Raw genomic sequence first — 19,461 nt, 5'->3', positions numbered from 1 at the left:
AAAATAAGATTCAAGCAATTTAGATTGAATCTGAAAATTCATCCGACATATTCAAATAGGAAACTGCATGGAAACAATAAAAAAAAAAAAAAAAAAAAAAAAAAAAAAAAAAAAAAAAAAAAGGATTTTTAGGCATTTTGTGCCACGAATATATTTTAAGCAATAAATAAAAATTTAAGCAATAAAGATCTGTGATGCTAAAAAGAATCCATATCCTTATCACAGGAATTGTAGTCCAGCTCTTTAAACATTATCGTTGGAGTTCTAAATATCAAACACACCCTCTAGTCACCCAACTTTCAGTCTAGTAGCTACAAGTGGAGCTAGAAACTGCGGACATTAGATCTGAAAGCACCTCACTAAAAGCACCTTGTATAAATTTTTAACCTCAAAGTCTGACACAACTACAATACATGTCTGCAAATGCAGTATGAACAGCGTTAAAGAGTTTTCAACTGAATATAGTAACAAATTTTCTTTGATAATGCTGCATTACAATATTAGCTTTGATCAGTGGCAAAAAAATTCTGTCAGGAATAACATCTAAGGAAAAATTATTAATATTTTAACTACATCTTATATGGTATTAATAAGGAGTACTGCCTTACTTGGACTGTGACCTGTTGAGAATGCATTCCTTCCAGACACGTTGAACCATATGATTGTGAAATTTTGGAGTAATCTTGCTTGATTTCTTTGGACTGTGTACAGTAACTGCCCCCTCCTGTACAGCTGAATGGCTGATACTGCTCTGAGAGCATCCACTTTCTCCTACAAGATAAAATAAGCATTATTCATTATTTGAAAGCAGAAATCATTATTTATACACAAAATAAAACCTCAACAAAGAAATGAATGGAACACCATGACACTACTTCTTTATATTAAGCCTGAACTGAAACACCAAAATCAAAACTTGCTTCAATGAGGTCTTACAGTTTAGATACAAACTATTACAGACCAGTTTATCAACTGATTGTTCATATATACAACTAAAATAACGTGAGGTTCTCAGCTGTACTGTGCAATTAGTATCATATTTCATAGAACTGAAAATATTATTCAACATGTTAATAACCCGAACATTCTTATTTACACTCTGCGCTTCATTTACTTCTGTCTGTGAGAACCTTATCAGCTGTTGTATAAGCAGATGTTTCTTTTTCTACTACACACTGCGGTTTTGTTTAGATTAGCTGAAATCCAAGAGTCGTCTTTAAAAGCAGAACCTGGAACAGCAGAGGGAGCTTTAGGCTCATTTGGTTCAGTCACTGTGCCCTGGATGGAAAACTAAGTGAGGACAGGCTGCATCTTAACAAGGTCAAATCAGTGTACAGAACACTTTGTCCTTCTGCATGACACAATTTAAAAAGCCTTAAGAAGGAAATGCTGGAAGTATTCACTGCCATACATCGCTACATCTAATAAGGCAGTTCTGCTGACTTCTATAAGGTGATGTTCAAAATCCAGCTTCTACAATTGCACACAAGCCCCCTAATCCCGTATCTTCTTCCATTCTTCATGCTTACAGTTACTTTCTCCACCCAGAACTTTCCTGCTTCTCTTTTCACATAGCGTTCTAACAAAAGAGAGGCAGTCAAAAGTATATTCCTACACATACTGAGGTTAGTGACTAATGATCTACATTGCTGGCTTTCAAATGCTCCACATCACTTGAGAATTCAATGTATTGGTAATAAAAAACATAAAAATCAGATCAAAACTTCAAGAATTAGCACATTTGCTCCTTTTCAGGGGGAAATGCATGTAAACGAGTAAACATAATGCACACACATATGTATTCCATAAGCTAATAGCAGGATGTATGTAACTGCCAGTGTGAAAGAAGTGATGGAGAGGGAAGAACTGGAGGTAAGGGAGGATAACCAAGGGCCTACAAGAGCTTTGAGACTGCATTTGTGTGCGCTAACAATTTTTTTTCCCCCAAAATTAATGTCCTTTATACTACACTCTTGTTCTACACCTGAAAGAAATCCCATTCTATAACTCCAGTGGAAAACTGTTTCTCTACATACATTAGAGACAACCACAGAAAGTGTGGTTGGAAGAGATCTGAAGAGATCATGAAGCCCATCCCCTCTTTTGCCCCTGATCAACTGCAACCTTGTTTCAGAAAACAACATTTGCCTAACCCACTCTGAAAGAGAGAAAGAGAGAAAAGAAGAAAAACCAACCCAACCCACCCACCTCTCTGCTCATGGCAGATTCCCACCAGCCAATTATTCTAACACTTCATTATCTTCCCTCAGAGAAAGTTTTTCCCAATGTTTAACCTAGATTTGCTTCGCTCTAGTTTAGATTCATTACATACTGGTTGCAGAGAAAAGATTATTATTTTTCCCCTTTTATGTCTCTGAAGACTGTTAGACTGTCTCTCCTTCAAATTTCTCCAGACTAAACAGCCTCAATTCTTTCCATCTTTCCCTGCGGGCCCTGTTTGCAAAAATCTATCATCATTTATACTGCGCTTTTCTGGACTCCATTCAATTTGTCCACATCTTTGCTTAATAATGGTGTTCAAAAGTAGACGTGGAACTACACCCACGTTTTTACCAGGATGGAGCAGAACTGAAGGATTATTCACATGCTTCAGATTAACCCACTTTATGTACCCATTTACCAGTTCTGCACAGCACGACATGTTTTTCTGATCCATTTCTCCAATTTGTCAAGATCTTTTAAAATGGTAAATGATACAATATAATGGAATCCTTTCATTATTCTCTGGGGAAACACCAGTTTCATATTGCTCTCTTAAACAACAGCAGAGATCAAACAGAAATGGTGGCTGCCAGATTGAACAATATTAACATTTTTTGAGACTTTAATAGTTACGAAAACTGTAAAGCAGAATTCCCTTGGGATATTATATAAGTTTAACAGGGATCTGAAAATTTAAAAAATACAATGGCAATTTTTCACATGCTTTCAAAATGTTATTTTGAACAAAATCCACTGAGTTCTTTTTGCTGTATCTGATAATTCACTCTTTTTTCCCCTTTTATCATCTTAGATACATGCAGACAAACATACATTTCTATACATATATTCTCTATGGCTAAGACTCCTCTGTTCCTACATTCTCACCTGAAACTGTGATACAGAGTTAGTTACAGCATAACCCCTCCAACAACTACTAATGCAAAGGGCTTATTCGTATTCCAGATAACAACAGACAGCATAAATACATTTAATTTCTGAGGTGCAACCTGATACACATATTTATTTCTAAAGAGGCAAGATATTGAGGTTCTCATCGTGACCTTCCAGTACTTGAAGGGAGCATATAAACAGGAGGGGGAACAGCTTTTTATGAGGGTGGGTAGTGACTTTTAAAACAAGACAGGAGAGGTTTAGGTTGGATCTTAGGAGGATCTTTTCACACAGAGGGTGGTGATGCACTGGAACAGGTTGTCCAAGGAGGCTCTGGATGCCCCATCCCTGCAGGCATTCATGGCCAGGCTGGATGTGGCTCTCAGCAGCCTGGTCTGGTGGTTGGCAACCCTGCACATAGCTCGGGGATTGATACTGGATGGTCCTTTTCAACACAGGCCATTCTATCATTCTATGATCTAGCATCCCATCTATCAAGCATGAAGATGACTTCTGAGATCAGAAGGTGCATTCTAAGCAGACAGAAGAGGCAGTGGAGTGGCAGGCATTGTGCAGCACCCTGTGTACTGAGCACAGAGCATGGAATCTCATGTCAGCCCTCATTTGAGAGGCCAGCTCTTCATCACCAGGCCTGTAGACTTATGAATTTCTTTTGAATTGCCCCTATCTAAAACCTAATGGTGGTAGGTGAAAAGAGTAGCTTATATTTGCATATTAATATTATACAAACATGACTCATTAGTTAAACACAGTATTTCTAGCTCTGTACAAAAAGAACTACATACTGATCATTACACCCTTGTATAACAATAAATCAACACTCTCATCTCGATGCAAAAAAAAAAAAACACCACTTCAGAAGCACACACAAAATCCACCTGTAACACTGGCATAATCTAGTCAGTCACGTATTTGCAATACAGCACAAAGATAATGGTGTTACAGAAAACAAAGCTGGAAAGAATTCACAAAGTTTCATTCAAAAGTGTGTCTTTTTCAGGAGTTTTTAAAAGATCAGTTTTCATTTATCACAGACCTATGGAAACAGCTGTCTCTTAAATCTCAGTCTATTTCCTGTCTTTTATCTGCTACTTTTCACACACTTATCTTCATATAAGCAGAGATGAAATAGCAACTCTAGGCTGTTAGGCTTATTGCTTACCCATAACAGCCTGCTCTGGAGAAGTGGGTGGAGTAAGAGGCATTCCACAGGTACTAGAAGGATCTTTCATGCTTCCAAGCCCCTGCTGACCCACATTTATATGGCCTCCAGTACTGGCAGTGTTTTGTGACATGGGGATGTCACTCTGGGAGATGAGAACAAAGGCTGAAGGATACACCATCCTTACACCACCTATAACGAAATGGAAAAACAAAAGTTTTAAACATAGCATACAATATTCAGCAGTTCTAGCAGCTTCCACTTGTTTTCAATGTCAATTAGGCAATACTTGTCTGAAATACAATGAAGTAAGGAATTTTACATACTAATAAACATTCAACCTTCTATAACCAGCACAGGGATGAAACAAGAAGCTTGATAATGTGAATAATAGCATGTGGGATACAGGGAGTAAAGAAGCTTTAGGCAAGATAACTAGTCAGATGTTCCAGCGTCAAGAGAGTTACAAGAGAAGATAGGAAAATTATAATAGCTGTTTCTGATTAATTAGATTTTTTTTTAAAAGCATGTGGAAGAAAATAATGCTTCAGGCAGAATACTGAAACTTACCAACAATGACTTCAACTGCCACGGGGAAATCATTGTCATATCCCAGCTCTTCTTCCTCTTTCATGCCTTCTTTTTTCTTCAGCACCATAGGATAAAAATACTGCCATTCCTCCATGAGCTTACGAGTTGCTGGGTCTGACATCTTATATGACTGACCCGTGAGTGTACCATTCAAACCATAAGGACTCACCAAAACTGCAAAATAAGAGTAAGAGTGCTTACAGTACGTACATTTCAACTACCTGTCAGCGCCCTCTGTCTAACTTGGCTCACTATTCCCTTTGTATGCTGATTTAAAGATCCATCTTCAAGGAAAAACCACTGGAAAATCAGTTAAGGTTGGGAATTTAAGGCTTCATAACACTGTTCTAGCATCTTGTATGGCTGTCCTTGCTGAGCTAAAAGACCTTTTTGCAGTTTAGGTTAATAATATCCATAACAAATTTATTTAAGTGTATTAGAACAACTCTCACTGGTAAAGGGATGACCATACATGGAAGTAATAGGAGATGGACATTTAACAGTAGCTTTTACCAGCAACGCATGGTACTAAGGCCTTCTCAGTGTTAAAACGGATAGAGAACCAAACCTGAAGAAGACCACAGTTATGACAAATAGGGATAAGAAGCTGCTCAACAGAAGTATTCCCATTTTAACTTCATTTTGCTTTTAGTTATATTTTATTTAAGACAGCAAGGAACTTAATTTGCTGAAATAAAATTTGAAGTGGTGTAAGAGTCTACTGTTCTGTCAAAACTTCACATCTTGTAAAGAAATATTTTTCAAACAAGTTTCTCCGAACACTCATTTTCTAGTCTGTGCATTTTGCTTCATTTCAATGTTTAATTTTATAAAGATCTCTTGCTTTAATTGCTTTGAAATTATAATTCCAGAGTGTAATGACTCAATGACTGAAATACTCTAAATTTTAGAGGTAGAGCACTGCACTGCAATTGCATCGTGAATTCAAGCAGCTTTAACTTAATTCTGTAAAACCCTGATTCTATGATTCTACGATTCTAATTGCTTACATGGGCAAATATATAGTCATAGTTGCATCAACACTTCATTCTTTCTGACGCATTTTCAACCCTGCTTAATATTTGTATACCTATGCTATTTAAGTTACAGGTTTGAAACCACTGATGGAAACACCACTCAAGAAAAAGTACGTTCATTTTTTAAAATAATAAGTAATTCACCTTTAAAAAACAAATTACTACACGTGTACTTTCTGAGACAATATTCATAAACAGAAAGCTCTAGAGAATCTGCACATCGTTTATGTCTAGCTATAGTTCTGAGGTGCTACCAACACTTTCCTTTATGTCCCCACCTTCCTGAATAGAAACCGAACTGTTTGAAGAGTTATTTATTTTAATTCATCTCTGAAGATAACACCACCGGGAGCAGGTTCCTCCCACACAGGAGTGAGGTTTAAATGGACCACATTCCCCAAACCACTTCCCTTACCTTGGAATGGTGATGGAGAGGACTGGGCCATCTGGATATGCTCTTCGTTGATCAGATAGATTGGCTGGTGCTGAGCAATCTCCACGCTGGTGCACACATTGCTTTCCCCATGAAGAAAGAATGTGAAGGCACATGACAAATGCTCACTGGAGATGGGGGGAGACAAAAGAGAAAGGAATTTATTAACACATTAGTGAACTCAAAGGAGCTAGTGATTTCATAGCCGTAAGAAGCTAAAATACACTCTTGTCACTTGTAGCCACTGAGTACAAGTTAATCAACTGTCCGATAACCAAGTACAACAGCAGCACCCATTGCTAAACAACTATTTAGCAGTGCTGGCATCTATCTGAAAGATTTGTTTCCCTGCTTGTTTCAATTAGTAAGATCTCTACAAACAAAAGGGACTTTATCTAGAGCTCAAGAGATAATGAGCATTCAGAAATAACAGCAGTTCTTCAGCATCAACTCTGCAGCTGATTCAAGCTGAAACAGAAACAGGAGAGAAACAGGAAAGGTGTCTGTTAAACACCTTCTGAGACCCTGTGTAGAGAAAATAAGAGCACATGAATATTACAAGAAGCTGACAATGGTCTAAGATGAACTGTGGTTTTGTCACTGACTATTAAACTTAATTGGAGGTGGATGGTATTTAAAACTTTCCCACTTTATTCTACCTATAAAATAACCTCCCAGCACTGCTGACTATTTGCTGGAAAATCCCTTGCCACAAAGACACAAAAAAAAAAAACCAACAACACATTTCATGCTTCTGATTTATCATTTTAACCACCTATAAATTGTTAAAGCTGAAGGGGCAGTTAATGCAGTGACTCTTCAGCCCAATACAGAGCTGCATACAGCATGAGCTGCTGCTGCCTTTGGCACCGGGCCGGCCATGATACAGCCTGCATTAACAACCTTCACCAGAAAGAAACACAGCCAACTGCAGCAATTCCACTTGAGTATTTAAGACAACCAAGTGCTCAACTACTGTCAGTTACGTTTAAACAAAGGCACTGATGGTGTAGAACAGGAAGACGTATTAATCTCAATAACCTCGGAATGATTCCATGCATCATGTAGAACAAGATACTGCCCTGTACTGTGAGCCTCCAACACTGGCGCAGGGAAACAGAAAATGGTCAGATGAGAAAATCCAGTGAGAAAGGGTTACTTATATTACAGACTGGCACTATCATTCTGTCCTCAGAAATACTTTGCAGCAATCAATTAACGCTACAAAATGAAAGGTTTTATTAGATTTTCATTTCCATGAGGGAAAGAAATGTCAGGTCATTGCGCTCTGTCATCAGTGTTGTAGAAATAAACTGCTCGTTAATTTACAAGGCAAGTGGCAGGTGAGGAACAGAACGGCTTCAGGTGTTTCTGTCCATCTACCTTCCTTGCCCCATGTAATATGTATAACCAAATGAGAACAGATTGTGTTCATCAATGACAAACACAAAAATCAACTATTTAATCACAACCCATTACTTCCTCGACATAGGACAAATATAAAGACGACTCAAATAAATAAAAAGAGGATCAGAAATCTGGTCTAAGATCAAACGGGGATAATCCCAGCAGAGAAATCCGTATGCAGCAGGTCAGCCTCTCTAAAGGAGAACAAAGCTGTTTGTTAAGTCGTCATTTTCAGCTCCTGTCTTTAGGATATTACACAGCAATCCCCCTTGATTCTGCGTGCTTCTTGCAGTGTTGGACTGCAAAAGTCCCACCTGTCTTCCATAGAACAGAAGGAAAAGACCACAAAGTAATAGTGATCAAGGCCTGGGGACTTCCTACATTCCTAATAAGCTTCCAGCAGCCTCTGAGCAAAACATTCACTTTAGTAACAAAGACAGATTTTATTTTAAGCAAACAGCATCATAGCACTGTGAGGTCCTCCAGTGAGGAATGCGTGCTCCGGCCAGCGACATTCCTGGCTTCAGTGCGTCTCACACAGCTCCCCAAACGCCAAGCTGCAGAATTCACTCCTGCTGCGGATGGGAGACGTCGCTGAGCAGGATTCACACAAAGCTCACTGAGCTACACACAGCCTTCGGGAACAGCGGCAGCTCTTCAGATGCATTACACATCAGAGCTGCGCGAGTGGCTCCGGAGCTCAGTGCGGCCCTATGTTACCCTACACAGGCTCTGTGGTCTCCCTGCAGAATCTCATCCCTCCTTTACAGCTCACTGACAGCCTCCACGGTTACGGCGTGCCATTCCCAAACGGAGTGTTTGATGTTATTTCCAGCTAGAACTGCATTTAGACCAAGTTCTAAAACTGCTGAGCGCTGCAGCCTTGAGCCAGCAAATTCTTGAGCACACACTTTAAGGACTATTTCCATTATATTTACTGAGGGAGAGACTTGCTAAAATTAAAAACATTAGTTAAATAGAAGGCTTCTATTAATAGAAATATAAGGAAAAAAATACCACACCTCAGTTCCACACTGACAGTTATTCCATGTCAGTTCACTTAATCGTACTTTCAATCTGTTCTCTGTTCTAATTTCTAACAAGGAAGGAAGGAAGTTGATAAGAAAAAGCCCCAAAGAGAAACAGCAATGCCATATAATCTGTTGTAACATAACACAACATACAAAGGAAAGAAGATGAATAACACATAAAATCCTTTCAATAAAGAGCATTTGCATGAAGCAGACCATCAATCTGGCACCTCATCGCCACAACTGACAACAACCGTCCTTCAGATTATTTTCTCTGGGCCTTCATTACCTTAAACAACCTTGGAGATAGCCAGAAAGGTAACCAAGTTGCTTGTTCATGTAATATTTAGGACCCCTTTCTGAGCACCAATCCCTAAGTGACTATAAAGAACTTAAAGGGAAATACATGAAGTTAAATTTATGTACATATAAAAATCAAACAAGAACTATGAAAACACAACCAGGTTTAAACTACACAACACTGGCAGAGAAAGAACATCTGACGGATTTACTGTCTTACTCTTCCTCTGTGTTGTAGGTTTATATAAATACCCAATGAAAGCTCAGCTGGTCTGCATTCAAACTTTAAAGAGCTTATTCCCACAATCTCAGTGAAGAAAATGCTAAAGAAATGCATTTCATAACAGAGTTCTGAACGCATGTACCAAATGGGAACATGTACAAGAGGAACAGATCAAGCACTCCGACAAATGTTATTATCTCTCACTCTAAATTAAGACTGTATGTATTACTTGTTGCAAAATCTTGTTGCCAGTGCAACTGCTCAGTTGTCACCAGCACCTCTCAACAAGGCTCACATCCCTCACTCTCCCCCCTCCCACAACACACAGGGGGGCAAATGGGATCTGCAGTTTGTACTCTGATTGACAACACCAATCTGCAGCATGGTGGAACTACTGCACATCCCATTAGCCAACACTTGGAGGAGTAATTATATTGTAGTCTTTTTAGTCTTTGCTGGAGGAAAGGTCATGTCCAACGCACATAACCTTTTCTATACACAACATAAACTGCTCTCCATACTGGCTGGTTATGAAGTCTGAGATTAAGACAGTCCTGTTCTTTTTTCTTTTTTTTTTTTGTAATGACCTTAATAAGGATGGACTGAGCTACACACAGAGCAGCGCTGCTGCAACACTACGAACACTGTACTGCAACACTACAGCAGCTGAGGAGGGAAGTTTTCACCCTCTCGGACAGAAAATCAGCAGGCTTTTGCCATACAAATCCTGCACGGAGGAACACGTTCTGCAATAACAGCCACAATAGTTCTCCCTTAATACTATACTTATATAGAAGTAGAAAAGTTATGTCTGGCACTATGGTGATGAGGCACTGGCACAGGCTGCCCAGAGAGGTGATGGATACTCCATCCTTGGAGACACCTAAGGTGGCTGGATGGGGCTCTAAGCACCTACTGAGCCATAGACATCCCTGTTCATTGCAGTGGGGGGGGGGTGTTGAACCATATGACCTTTAAGGGTCTCTTCCAACTCAGACAATTGTAAAACTCTGTGATGAGACCCAGGATTAAAGATATCCATGATGATGCTCATTTTCAATTGAAATTCTAAACTTCCTTAGGAAAAAATGAGCACGCCCTTAACAACATCAGGAATTCACTCTTAACTGTACCACTCTCTGCAGATGTGTTGAAAACAAATTTAAAATTTCTAACATCCCCTCACCTTCATCATGATTCAATGGATTTAGAGACAGCATGAAACAGATTCCACTGGAAAATTCATTTCCACAAAAGATCTAATTCTCTGTATAGTGGGACTGCAGCTGGATGAGCACATATATCCAACATGACACACTGTACTCATGGTACTACGTTACATGTTAGGTTACACGTAACTCAAAAAAGCAATCTATGCTGTGCTCTTGGCATTTCATCCAATAAAGGGGACATAAAATCACCTCTGAATTGTTATAAGCAGTTCTGCTCTGCAGACCAGGACTGAAAAACATCCTTCTGAGTATTAATAACCTAAAATCAAGAACAAGCCTGACTAATGCTGATGGAGACCGGCCAACCAACTGCTCCATTCTTTTTCAGCCTAAGGCATAAACTGACCTTTTCTCAGCAGCTCAGTACTGCAAAGCTTAAACCCCGGATCGCCCTAAATTACACTTCCTTGCTAATTTTATCACAGATCATGCAGCTCTCAATCACCTGGTCTCACCAAGCAAGGGACATGAGAATCACCAACCAGCATATTTGTAACAGGATTCATTGGGGTGTCCCAGAGCCACAGGGAAACTGAAACCTTGAGAAGAGGCGGCTGCCCTCCATTCCCCACAAAGGTGCTGCTAGCAGCCATACAGAAGTGATATCCTTCTGTACTAGGACTAGCAGTGGACCTCTGCTTCTAGGAAGAAAAGGCAAAGGAAGTGGGAAGAGTCTGAGACCTGGTACATGACAGGCACCAGCACATCATGAGCACATCTGTAGGGTCTGGATGATGGAAGTAAGAAGGCTCTCATTGAATTAGGTTAGCAGTTTTCAGTATTACACTCTAAATGCACTTAGGTGCATGCCAAGTCCAGTTAATGATCCAGTCATGTGCCACCTTGAAATGAAAAGAATATTTAACAAAGAAAGGGACATAAGAGTATCAAATCATGCTTACATTAGGAGCTTCACTTTCATACTACTAAGTGTATTAAGGAATATTTCTGCTACTCCGAGAGTAAAGCCCTGGGTTACTGTTTTTTGTTAAACATGCCCTTGTTGCACAGATTCAACCCACGGCACTCATACATATGCCACCACATTTTGCTCTTCGTTCCACAAGATTCACATTTCTGAAATACTTTTTATTATATGGGATAATACAGAATATTTTCCAAAGGAAAAAGTTATATATATATATATGTGTGTGTGTGTGTGTGTGTGTGTGTGTATAAAAATATGTGTGTATGTATACAAATATATATATATATATGTATGTATGTATGTATATCTATATGTACACACACCAAAAATCACTCAAATTATATCTTGATGGTTATGTCAAAGTTTGCTTTGAAAGCAACAAATTTCAGGTGTTCAACTTTTATATCAACAGCAATTAGTTACAAAATGATCACTCACAATGTCTCTATAATAGGAAACAATACCGTGATGCAGAAAAACACTAATGTATGTACTTTAGGAGGTGCTGTACAATTGTCATAGAATCACAGAATGGTTGGGGTTGGAAGGAACCTTTAAGATCACATGGCTCCAATCTCTTGCTATAGGCAGGGACACCTCCTACCAGACCAGGCTGCTCACGGCCCCATCCATCCTGGCCTTGAACATAAAGACTGAAATCCCACATTATCATCATTCCACCAGTACATGGCCTTCTTTATACAAGTAACAGTTCTCTGTACCCAAGACAACACTTCTCAGTGTGGGAACATCCAGCACAGTGCTGTTCAGACCTGGCTACGAAGACCAAAAAAGAACAAAAGCAGCCATCAACCACTCCAAAACAAACCTAAGTGAACACATGAGGTGTACAGGGCAATAACACCCAAACAGCAGGTGATGCTCAGCTTGCTGTCAGCACAAGGGCGATGTGAAGCAGAATGAAAGCACTGCCACTTGCAGCACACATTTAAAGAGACAGATGTGTCCAGCTGCAAATGTACTGTTTTCCATATCTTCTAAGATAAGATTGTTATACATAAATCCTAAAAGTGGGCCACAAAATAATGAAATCTGAGTTCTCATAAAAGAAGACAAATGTCTCCAATAATAATGGAGACTAATTTTCTATAAAGCATGTGCTCTTCTTTGTCATTGCTTTCGGACTAATTTAAGCAGCGCTGGCACAGTAATATCAGTCCCTAGTATTTTACAAGCTAATAGACACCACAATTAATTTGCTGTATCTCAATTTAAATTACTTTTTCAATCAGTCACAGATATGCTCTCCAGACTTGCATACAGGCTCTGCCCCCAGTGCAGACAGCAGAGCACAGAAATGCAGCACATCTTATTGTCTGAGTTACAACACAAGCACAGTATCACACACCGCTGCCCCTTGCAGCAACGCTCCTGAGCAGATGCTTCTTTCTGCTGCCTGCTAATGTAGGTTAATGCACCCTTCCTGCCTTCACCCCCATGAAAGCTGCATACTATTATCCAAAGTAGCATTATATTAGATTAAGGCCATTCAGAAAGGATATTCTTGAACAAATATGGCAAACTGGAAGGAAAAGAAGGGACATGAGCCTGTACTTGGTTGTCATTAAGGTCACCAAAGATGAAATTACATTTATCAGTCTCACCGACACAAAGTACATCAAAGAAGGCTAGTTGGTTCCCTTAACACTAATAATAATAATAATAATAATAATAATAAGGGAAAATGTTATTCTTAAAATCTAAAAACGATGGATGCGCTTCTTCAAATAGCTGCTTCCAGTATGAAGCGGAAGTAAATGAACAGCATCATCACTTTTGCGCCACATTCACACAAAAACACAACCAACAATGAAGTCATCTGCTATTAAATCCATGCACCCACTTCCCAAGCACCAGCTGCTGCTGCTCTTCCAGCAGGGGAATGCTGGCACTGAGCTCCCCACACACAGCCCAGCTCTTCCTGACCACCTCCAAGCAATTCAGCAGTGACAACTGGAAACAGGATTTGCAAACTTGGGAAGACGTGACTCCCCTCTGTGGTGGTTTCTCTCCCTAAACAAATCTGCTGATACCTTTACATAATTATAAAGCTACAACACTAAGCCTGCATTTAAATTACAGAGCATGAAGCAATACGAAACTTAGCAGAGAGCTTTAATATTCCTAGGACTTGCAGCTAACCTCTTTCAATTCTGCCTGAGGACAGCACTGTCATAGAATGAACGCCCTTTTTGTCCCCTAACAAGGATCAAAAAAATCCAACTATACCCCGACTGAACTGAACCAACAACAAAAAATCCCTAGCAAAGTACTTAAACCCCTCCACACTTCTTAGCACACCTCATCAAGGACTGAGAGCTCAGTGCTCTCTTGAAGGAGGATGTGATGCCCTTCATGCTGCTGCTGAAGATCACAAGGCTGAATGAGCTGCACGAAACAGGCCCAGAGTTTGGGGAGGACTGAACCCCACTCTCTTCCCAACACGGCTTCAGAGAAACTCATCATCCTTCATTGCATGATCTGCAAAAGTGGCTGCACGGGATGTAAACACCTACTGATAAACATGAAGCTCAGTGCTGTCAGTCTGCTACCAGCTGTCCTTCCAGAAGATGGTTATGCAGAATTATTTCATACGCAACCACTATGCAGTATGCTCACAATTCATGGAATGAATTTTATGATCCAAAACTGTATTAAACAACATGTAGGAAATACTAAAACCATGAAAAATGCATTAATTTGTTCATTGCCATGCGTCTGTGATCTTTCTACTTTCAGAGTACATTTTAATTGACTAGTTTAGAGACCAATTAATCTCTTTATATGTAAGTCAATCACTGAATCCTCTCCAAATAATTTAGCTTCTTCATGCTCTCTCCCACTTGACATCCCTGGGGAGTGAATGCAGTTAAAACAGGTGGCACACAAATCATGTTTAGCAATAGAGAAAGAACCATGTTAACAGGGATACAAAGCATTAAAACTAAAGCCTTACAGTTTAGTTGCCTGTATTCCCTGCCTGGTTTATACTTCTCCCACTCCCAACCAAATCCCTCATTTTTTTCTTGTGACAGTTTCATTAGTTCCAATATTTTTCTCCATGGCACCTGATCTTCCCCTCTTCTATATTTTGTGCATTTAAAGTACCACTACATTGGCTTGAATCTCCTCTAGAAGGTAACACCTTGCTTGCCATCTCATTTGTTAATTGTAAAGCCCCCCAGTTTCAAGTTCTTTAATAGCCACCTTCCTTCTAGGGTTGCCCTTCCATAATCAGAATTGCTTTTCTTCTTGCCAGGCACACACCTCTAGCTTAACAAAATCAGTCCTGCCACTTCACTTCATGGTGCTTCACAGCCACCACAACTACTTAGGAGATGCTTGAAAATCATTTGGTATTAAAGAGAAGAATAGTTGGATCTGTCACCCAAGAACATCATTATACAGGCAGGTAACAGAGTTAACAGACAGCACCCATATCCTGTAAGCTGGTTTTGGAGATGGTAAATATATACATATATACATACATATATGTAAAAACAAATAAATATATACATATAGTGTTTTTTGCCTATTAAAACAACTCAAAATCTCAATCATATTAGAACTGGGCAGGACACTGGCTTTCCCTGAATATAACACGTTAAAAGTACGTTTGAAAATGGGTCACACTGTTCACCACTGCTATCAGCTGCCCAGGCAGGCAAAGAATCTGAAAAGGAGAAATATTTCAAATAAACCACAGTTAAAAACACCTCCTAGAAGTTGGTGAGGCTCAAATGAGCAGAACTTAAACAGATGAAAGATATCCGTTCTGTACATCAGTACGAGATTTATAACGTTTGTAACAGTTACACAGACGGGTGACAAACAGATCATCTGAAAATTGTTCTAAGAACACAACCCAAGGAAATAATGCAAGAAAGAAAAATCGCTGTTCTGCTGTATTAACTGCAATGCTTGTTGCTCTCTCTTGCACCAGGTAATCTCATAACACCAATTACTTCCCCCTTAGTTTCTCCCTTGTATGAAGAACAGCTTTCTGTCTGAAAAAACAAGCAGCACAGACACACAAAAAATTTCTGTGGTGAGAGGTGTCTCACACACATGCCAGACATGGCAGCTATGAGCCCTACAAGGCAGAGCTGCAGAGCACTTAACCAAAGCAAAGCTCTGGTGGGCAGCACAGCAAAGCAGTGACCCCAGAGAAGCCTCATATCACTTACTGACCATCAGCTATGATAAAGGAGAAGCAAACTGCACGCAAACATGTTCTGAACCTCCCATTCTGAAATGCAAACCTCTGTGCAAGACCTTAGCAGGCTTCCTCATTGCCTCCACGCTGCTGGCTGAGGATGGCAGTACTGACTACAGTCCAAAAAGGGCTATGAAGGTAAAACACCAACTGGAAGAGCCAGCCTCACCCGCTATTCACCACGCAGGAAGCTCTGTTCTCGCACAGACAAAGGCACTGTGTGCAGACGCGCACACCTGCAGCTCCGAGATCCTCACAGAGCAGCGTGCACGGATAAAACACAGTTTGCCCTGATCTCCAAACCAGCCTCAGGTAGTGCCCTGAAAGGGAATGCAAATGGAATGACTGACCTCCACACACTGGATGTGCATGTTACTGGATGGAAAAGTAGCTCCACTGCCTCAGACCTATGAAGCACTAAGATTGCACAAAGTTCATGAAAGCTTTCTGAAAACCCCAAAGACTTCATTATTTCCAACAAGTGACTGAAATTTGGCAAGACTTTCTCAAGGTCAAAACATTCACCTCATGCATTCAATTAAATCCTGCTGAATTTTGACTGAATTACAGGGTGAAGAAAAAAGAAATAACCGCTTCCCAATTCCGATTCTTCTTTCCACCTTCCTGTCTCCCCATCCCCCAGGTGCAACTTGACAGCCAGCCAAAATCTCTGACCGTTTCAACTCAAGTCCCCACTGGAGCTATTACCATTGCCATCCTGTTCCGGAAGAATCCAAGCACAGAGAACACAGGTGTCACCAGTAAATGTGGGAGAAGGGAATTGAGTTAGACTGAAATCACATCCATACCCCTCTTTGCTCCTCAACCAGAATTCCTGCAGTGGTTTGGGGTGCAGAGCTGCTCCATGTCCTGCACACCCTACTGTAATCAGTCCAGCCCCACACTGCCCTCCGCACACGTGGAAGGAGCTGTCAGTAGAAAACAGAAATTTCTTGGTAACGTTCAGCTGCTCTTTTTCACTCCTCACATCTGCAGGCAGTCAATGCAATGCTGTGCTCACATGCCTTATAAAAGAGACAAGTCGCTTCCTTTTGAAAATATTCTGGTCAATGGCAGTCGTGTTCATGAATCTGATTTCTATTAGGAAAAACAAGACACACACAAAAGCTTTTTAAGATGTAAGCACAATACATCTGTTTCCACAGAGACCTCGTGCTTCCATCACACACTTACATACTTGCCTGCGCATACACCTTTATCAAGCTCTATTCTTCCAGCACAATCAACCACTGCATGAGATACACTCAGGTATTCCAGCAGTAAGGGCACACAAATACACATGGGCAGGAGAGAAAAGTCAGAAGAGGATAATGTGGGCGCTTTTGTGTGGAACAGGTTGGTACAATAGGATGGAAATGGAAAAAAAAAGGAATAGAAAATGTGTGCAATTTGTTCACTTCCCTCTCTAGCATTTAATTTTCCTTGATACGCAGCCTGCCCACCCAACAGAACCATCAGAAAGACGCAAGCTGATGGTTGGTTTTTGTCACCTATTAAAAAATTCCATTGAAAGACAAGATGGTCTTGAGATTCAGAAATACCATTATTGAAGGATGGCAATGGACACACTGCACCAAAAGTTCCTAATGCACTTCTTTGTTATGTCCTAATTTCTCTGACCTTATTGCTGTGGCAATGACAGAACCAGTTTGTGGAAGCATCCTTACCCACAGGAAGGCAGAAAGTCCTAATCGGCATTTCATATTTTAGATTTAAATTCTGGATTAAGAGGTAATGGATTGTCCAAAACCAGCAAAGAATGAAGTAATAAAGTGCTGCTTAACAATACTGCCAGTTCCCTCTGCTCTCCCACTGAGGGGTAACAGAGGGAGTCCTGCCCACTTGAATCTTTTATTCTTTCATTTCCTCAGGACAGATGAAAAGATTACCAAACATCCTGGTACAAAATTCCTAGGAGCATTTAGACCAGAAATGGAACCACCAGTGACTGGAAAATACACACTGAACTCTCCTCATCCAAAATCTATGGATTCACTCATGAAATTGCTCTGATGTTAAAATGAGATCTGTGTGTGTGCTTCATTTCACAGCTGTTGCAAGACGAAAATGTATTTGGGATGGGCCGCACAAAATACATTAGCAAGAAATTGTCATAATCTTCTGAGTGACTCAGTCAGATCTACAACCTACCTGAGCTGGAGCAGTGGGCATTCTACTGAGGGAATTGTTTGGGCTACAGGTATTTGTCACATGCACATAATTAACAGACTCCTCCCAATGGCTGATTGCTCTTTTTTTAATGTTTTTGTATTACCAATACGTAATGACAACATATACTCCATAAAGATTGGGCTTTACATTCTTCTAAAAAACAGCTGGAAAGCACGAGCTGATTTCACAGAAGAGCAATAACCTTCAGAACATCAGAAATTCAATAAAATGTTTTGGAGTGCTCTGAACATCTCTCTGAATTAAGAAAATATTTTCATTTATTTAAATTTTTCTCTTTCCTTTTTTTTTTTTTTTTCTTTCTGATTTTTCTTAATTAAGTGTACTAATCAGAAAGAGGAGGAAAATGATAAGTATTTAAAATACAACCCTAATTTCTCATTTTGTATAGTGGACAGTGGCTTCTGAGACCTTGACTTTAAGGTTAGCCTGGCAGGTCTCCATGGAGAATTACTGCTCAAAGCCCAGAAATTCTTTTCCTAACCTTACCCTGCTCCCAGTCAGAACAAATCCAACACAATTATCATCTGTGCTTAAGATTTCTCTTTGCATGTGAGATAAAAACAGAATTCACTTGCACAGAGAAGAAGGAAGACAATCATTCATCGGGACAAACATGGAACACAGCGCAGACTTCAGTTGTGCAGAGGCCCTTTGCTCTTTAATTCCACCCAAAACATTACCTTTTATTATTATTTTTAAAATGCATAAGCAGAGTATAAATAGACATCATCAGACTTATACAGCTTTAAATAGCTTTAATCTTTGGGTTGAACTGTAAGATATGTTATTCCTTCATTTTAATGCAAGGAGATCTTCATCGGAATTACCTACAAGCAGATTTTGAGAAGATCACCTTACTGCATTCCATCCTTATTCCCACCTTGATCAAACTGGAGCACAAAACAGAACATTGAACTTTGAATGTTGGATCTTCCCCTCTCTTGATGGAAAATGAAAGGGCTTTTGTATCTTCCCACCACATCCCCTTGCCTTCCAAGCACTCCCATGTTATTGAAGGAAAGGCTGGGGAGCGTGTGTGTGTGTGTGTGTGTGTGACGCTTTGTACAGATTGAAAATGCACTGTTTCACAGCAGGGTAATACTGGTAGGCATGCTGAAGGATAATATTTTGAGATATCAATATTATGAACACAGATTCCAAGTGGATTGACTGTTTATTGGTAATGTATTCCCAAAGAAAATCACACAGGTTCTTTATGTCCAAGAGCAGAAAACAGATGAGATGTCAGAAGTGATAAAAGATTTTCCTGCATTCCTGATGAGGACTCAGCTTGCTCGACACAGCATTCATACATTTATGTCTTATTTCATTAACTCTCTGATAATAGCAGACTGAGCTAAGCAATGTCCTGGTACTGCTCCTGTCCTCCTTGACAAGGGAGATGAAATAAACAATTCCAGTGCAACACCTCCCTGTGTCATTGAAGAGATTCTCCTTCTATACTTTAAGCTACACAGGAGTAAAAGAAATAGAATGCTATTTTAAGAGCAGTTCCCTATAACGCCCTATC

At 39.9% G+C, this 19,461-nt stretch overlaps 1 protein-coding gene across 3 annotated transcripts in view; it reads right to left on the bottom strand.

Annotated features, from left to right (window-relative positions):
• Positions 1–19,461, bottom strand: part of MED13L (mediator complex subunit 13L) — a 164,263-nt gene that overhangs the window by 43,368 nt on the left and 101,434 nt on the right. For all 3 annotated transcript variants that reach the window (XR_001558545.2, XM_015878154.2, XM_015878156.2), the window contains 4 exons: positions 6,341–6,486; positions 4,868–5,062; positions 4,298–4,489; positions 609–771 (listed from right to left, as the gene is read on the bottom strand). Coding sequence is in view for 2 of the 3 variants with exons in the window: in XM_015878154.2 (XP_015733640.1) it covers positions 609–771; positions 4,298–4,489; positions 4,868–5,062; positions 6,341–6,486 (696 nt within the window). In the remaining variant the exon portion in view is untranslated. The remainder of the gene's footprint in view (positions 1–608; positions 772–4,297; positions 4,490–4,867; positions 5,063–6,340; positions 6,487–19,461) is intronic.

Source organism: Coturnix japonica, chromosome 15 (genome assembly GCF_001577835.2).
Source record: "Coturnix japonica isolate 7356 chromosome 15, Coturnix japonica 2.1, whole genome shotgun sequence".
In the NCBI taxonomy this organism is placed as follows: domain Eukaryota; kingdom Metazoa; phylum Chordata; class Aves; order Galliformes; family Phasianidae; genus Coturnix; species Coturnix japonica.
This window is presented reverse-complemented; position numbering and strand designations above follow the sequence as displayed.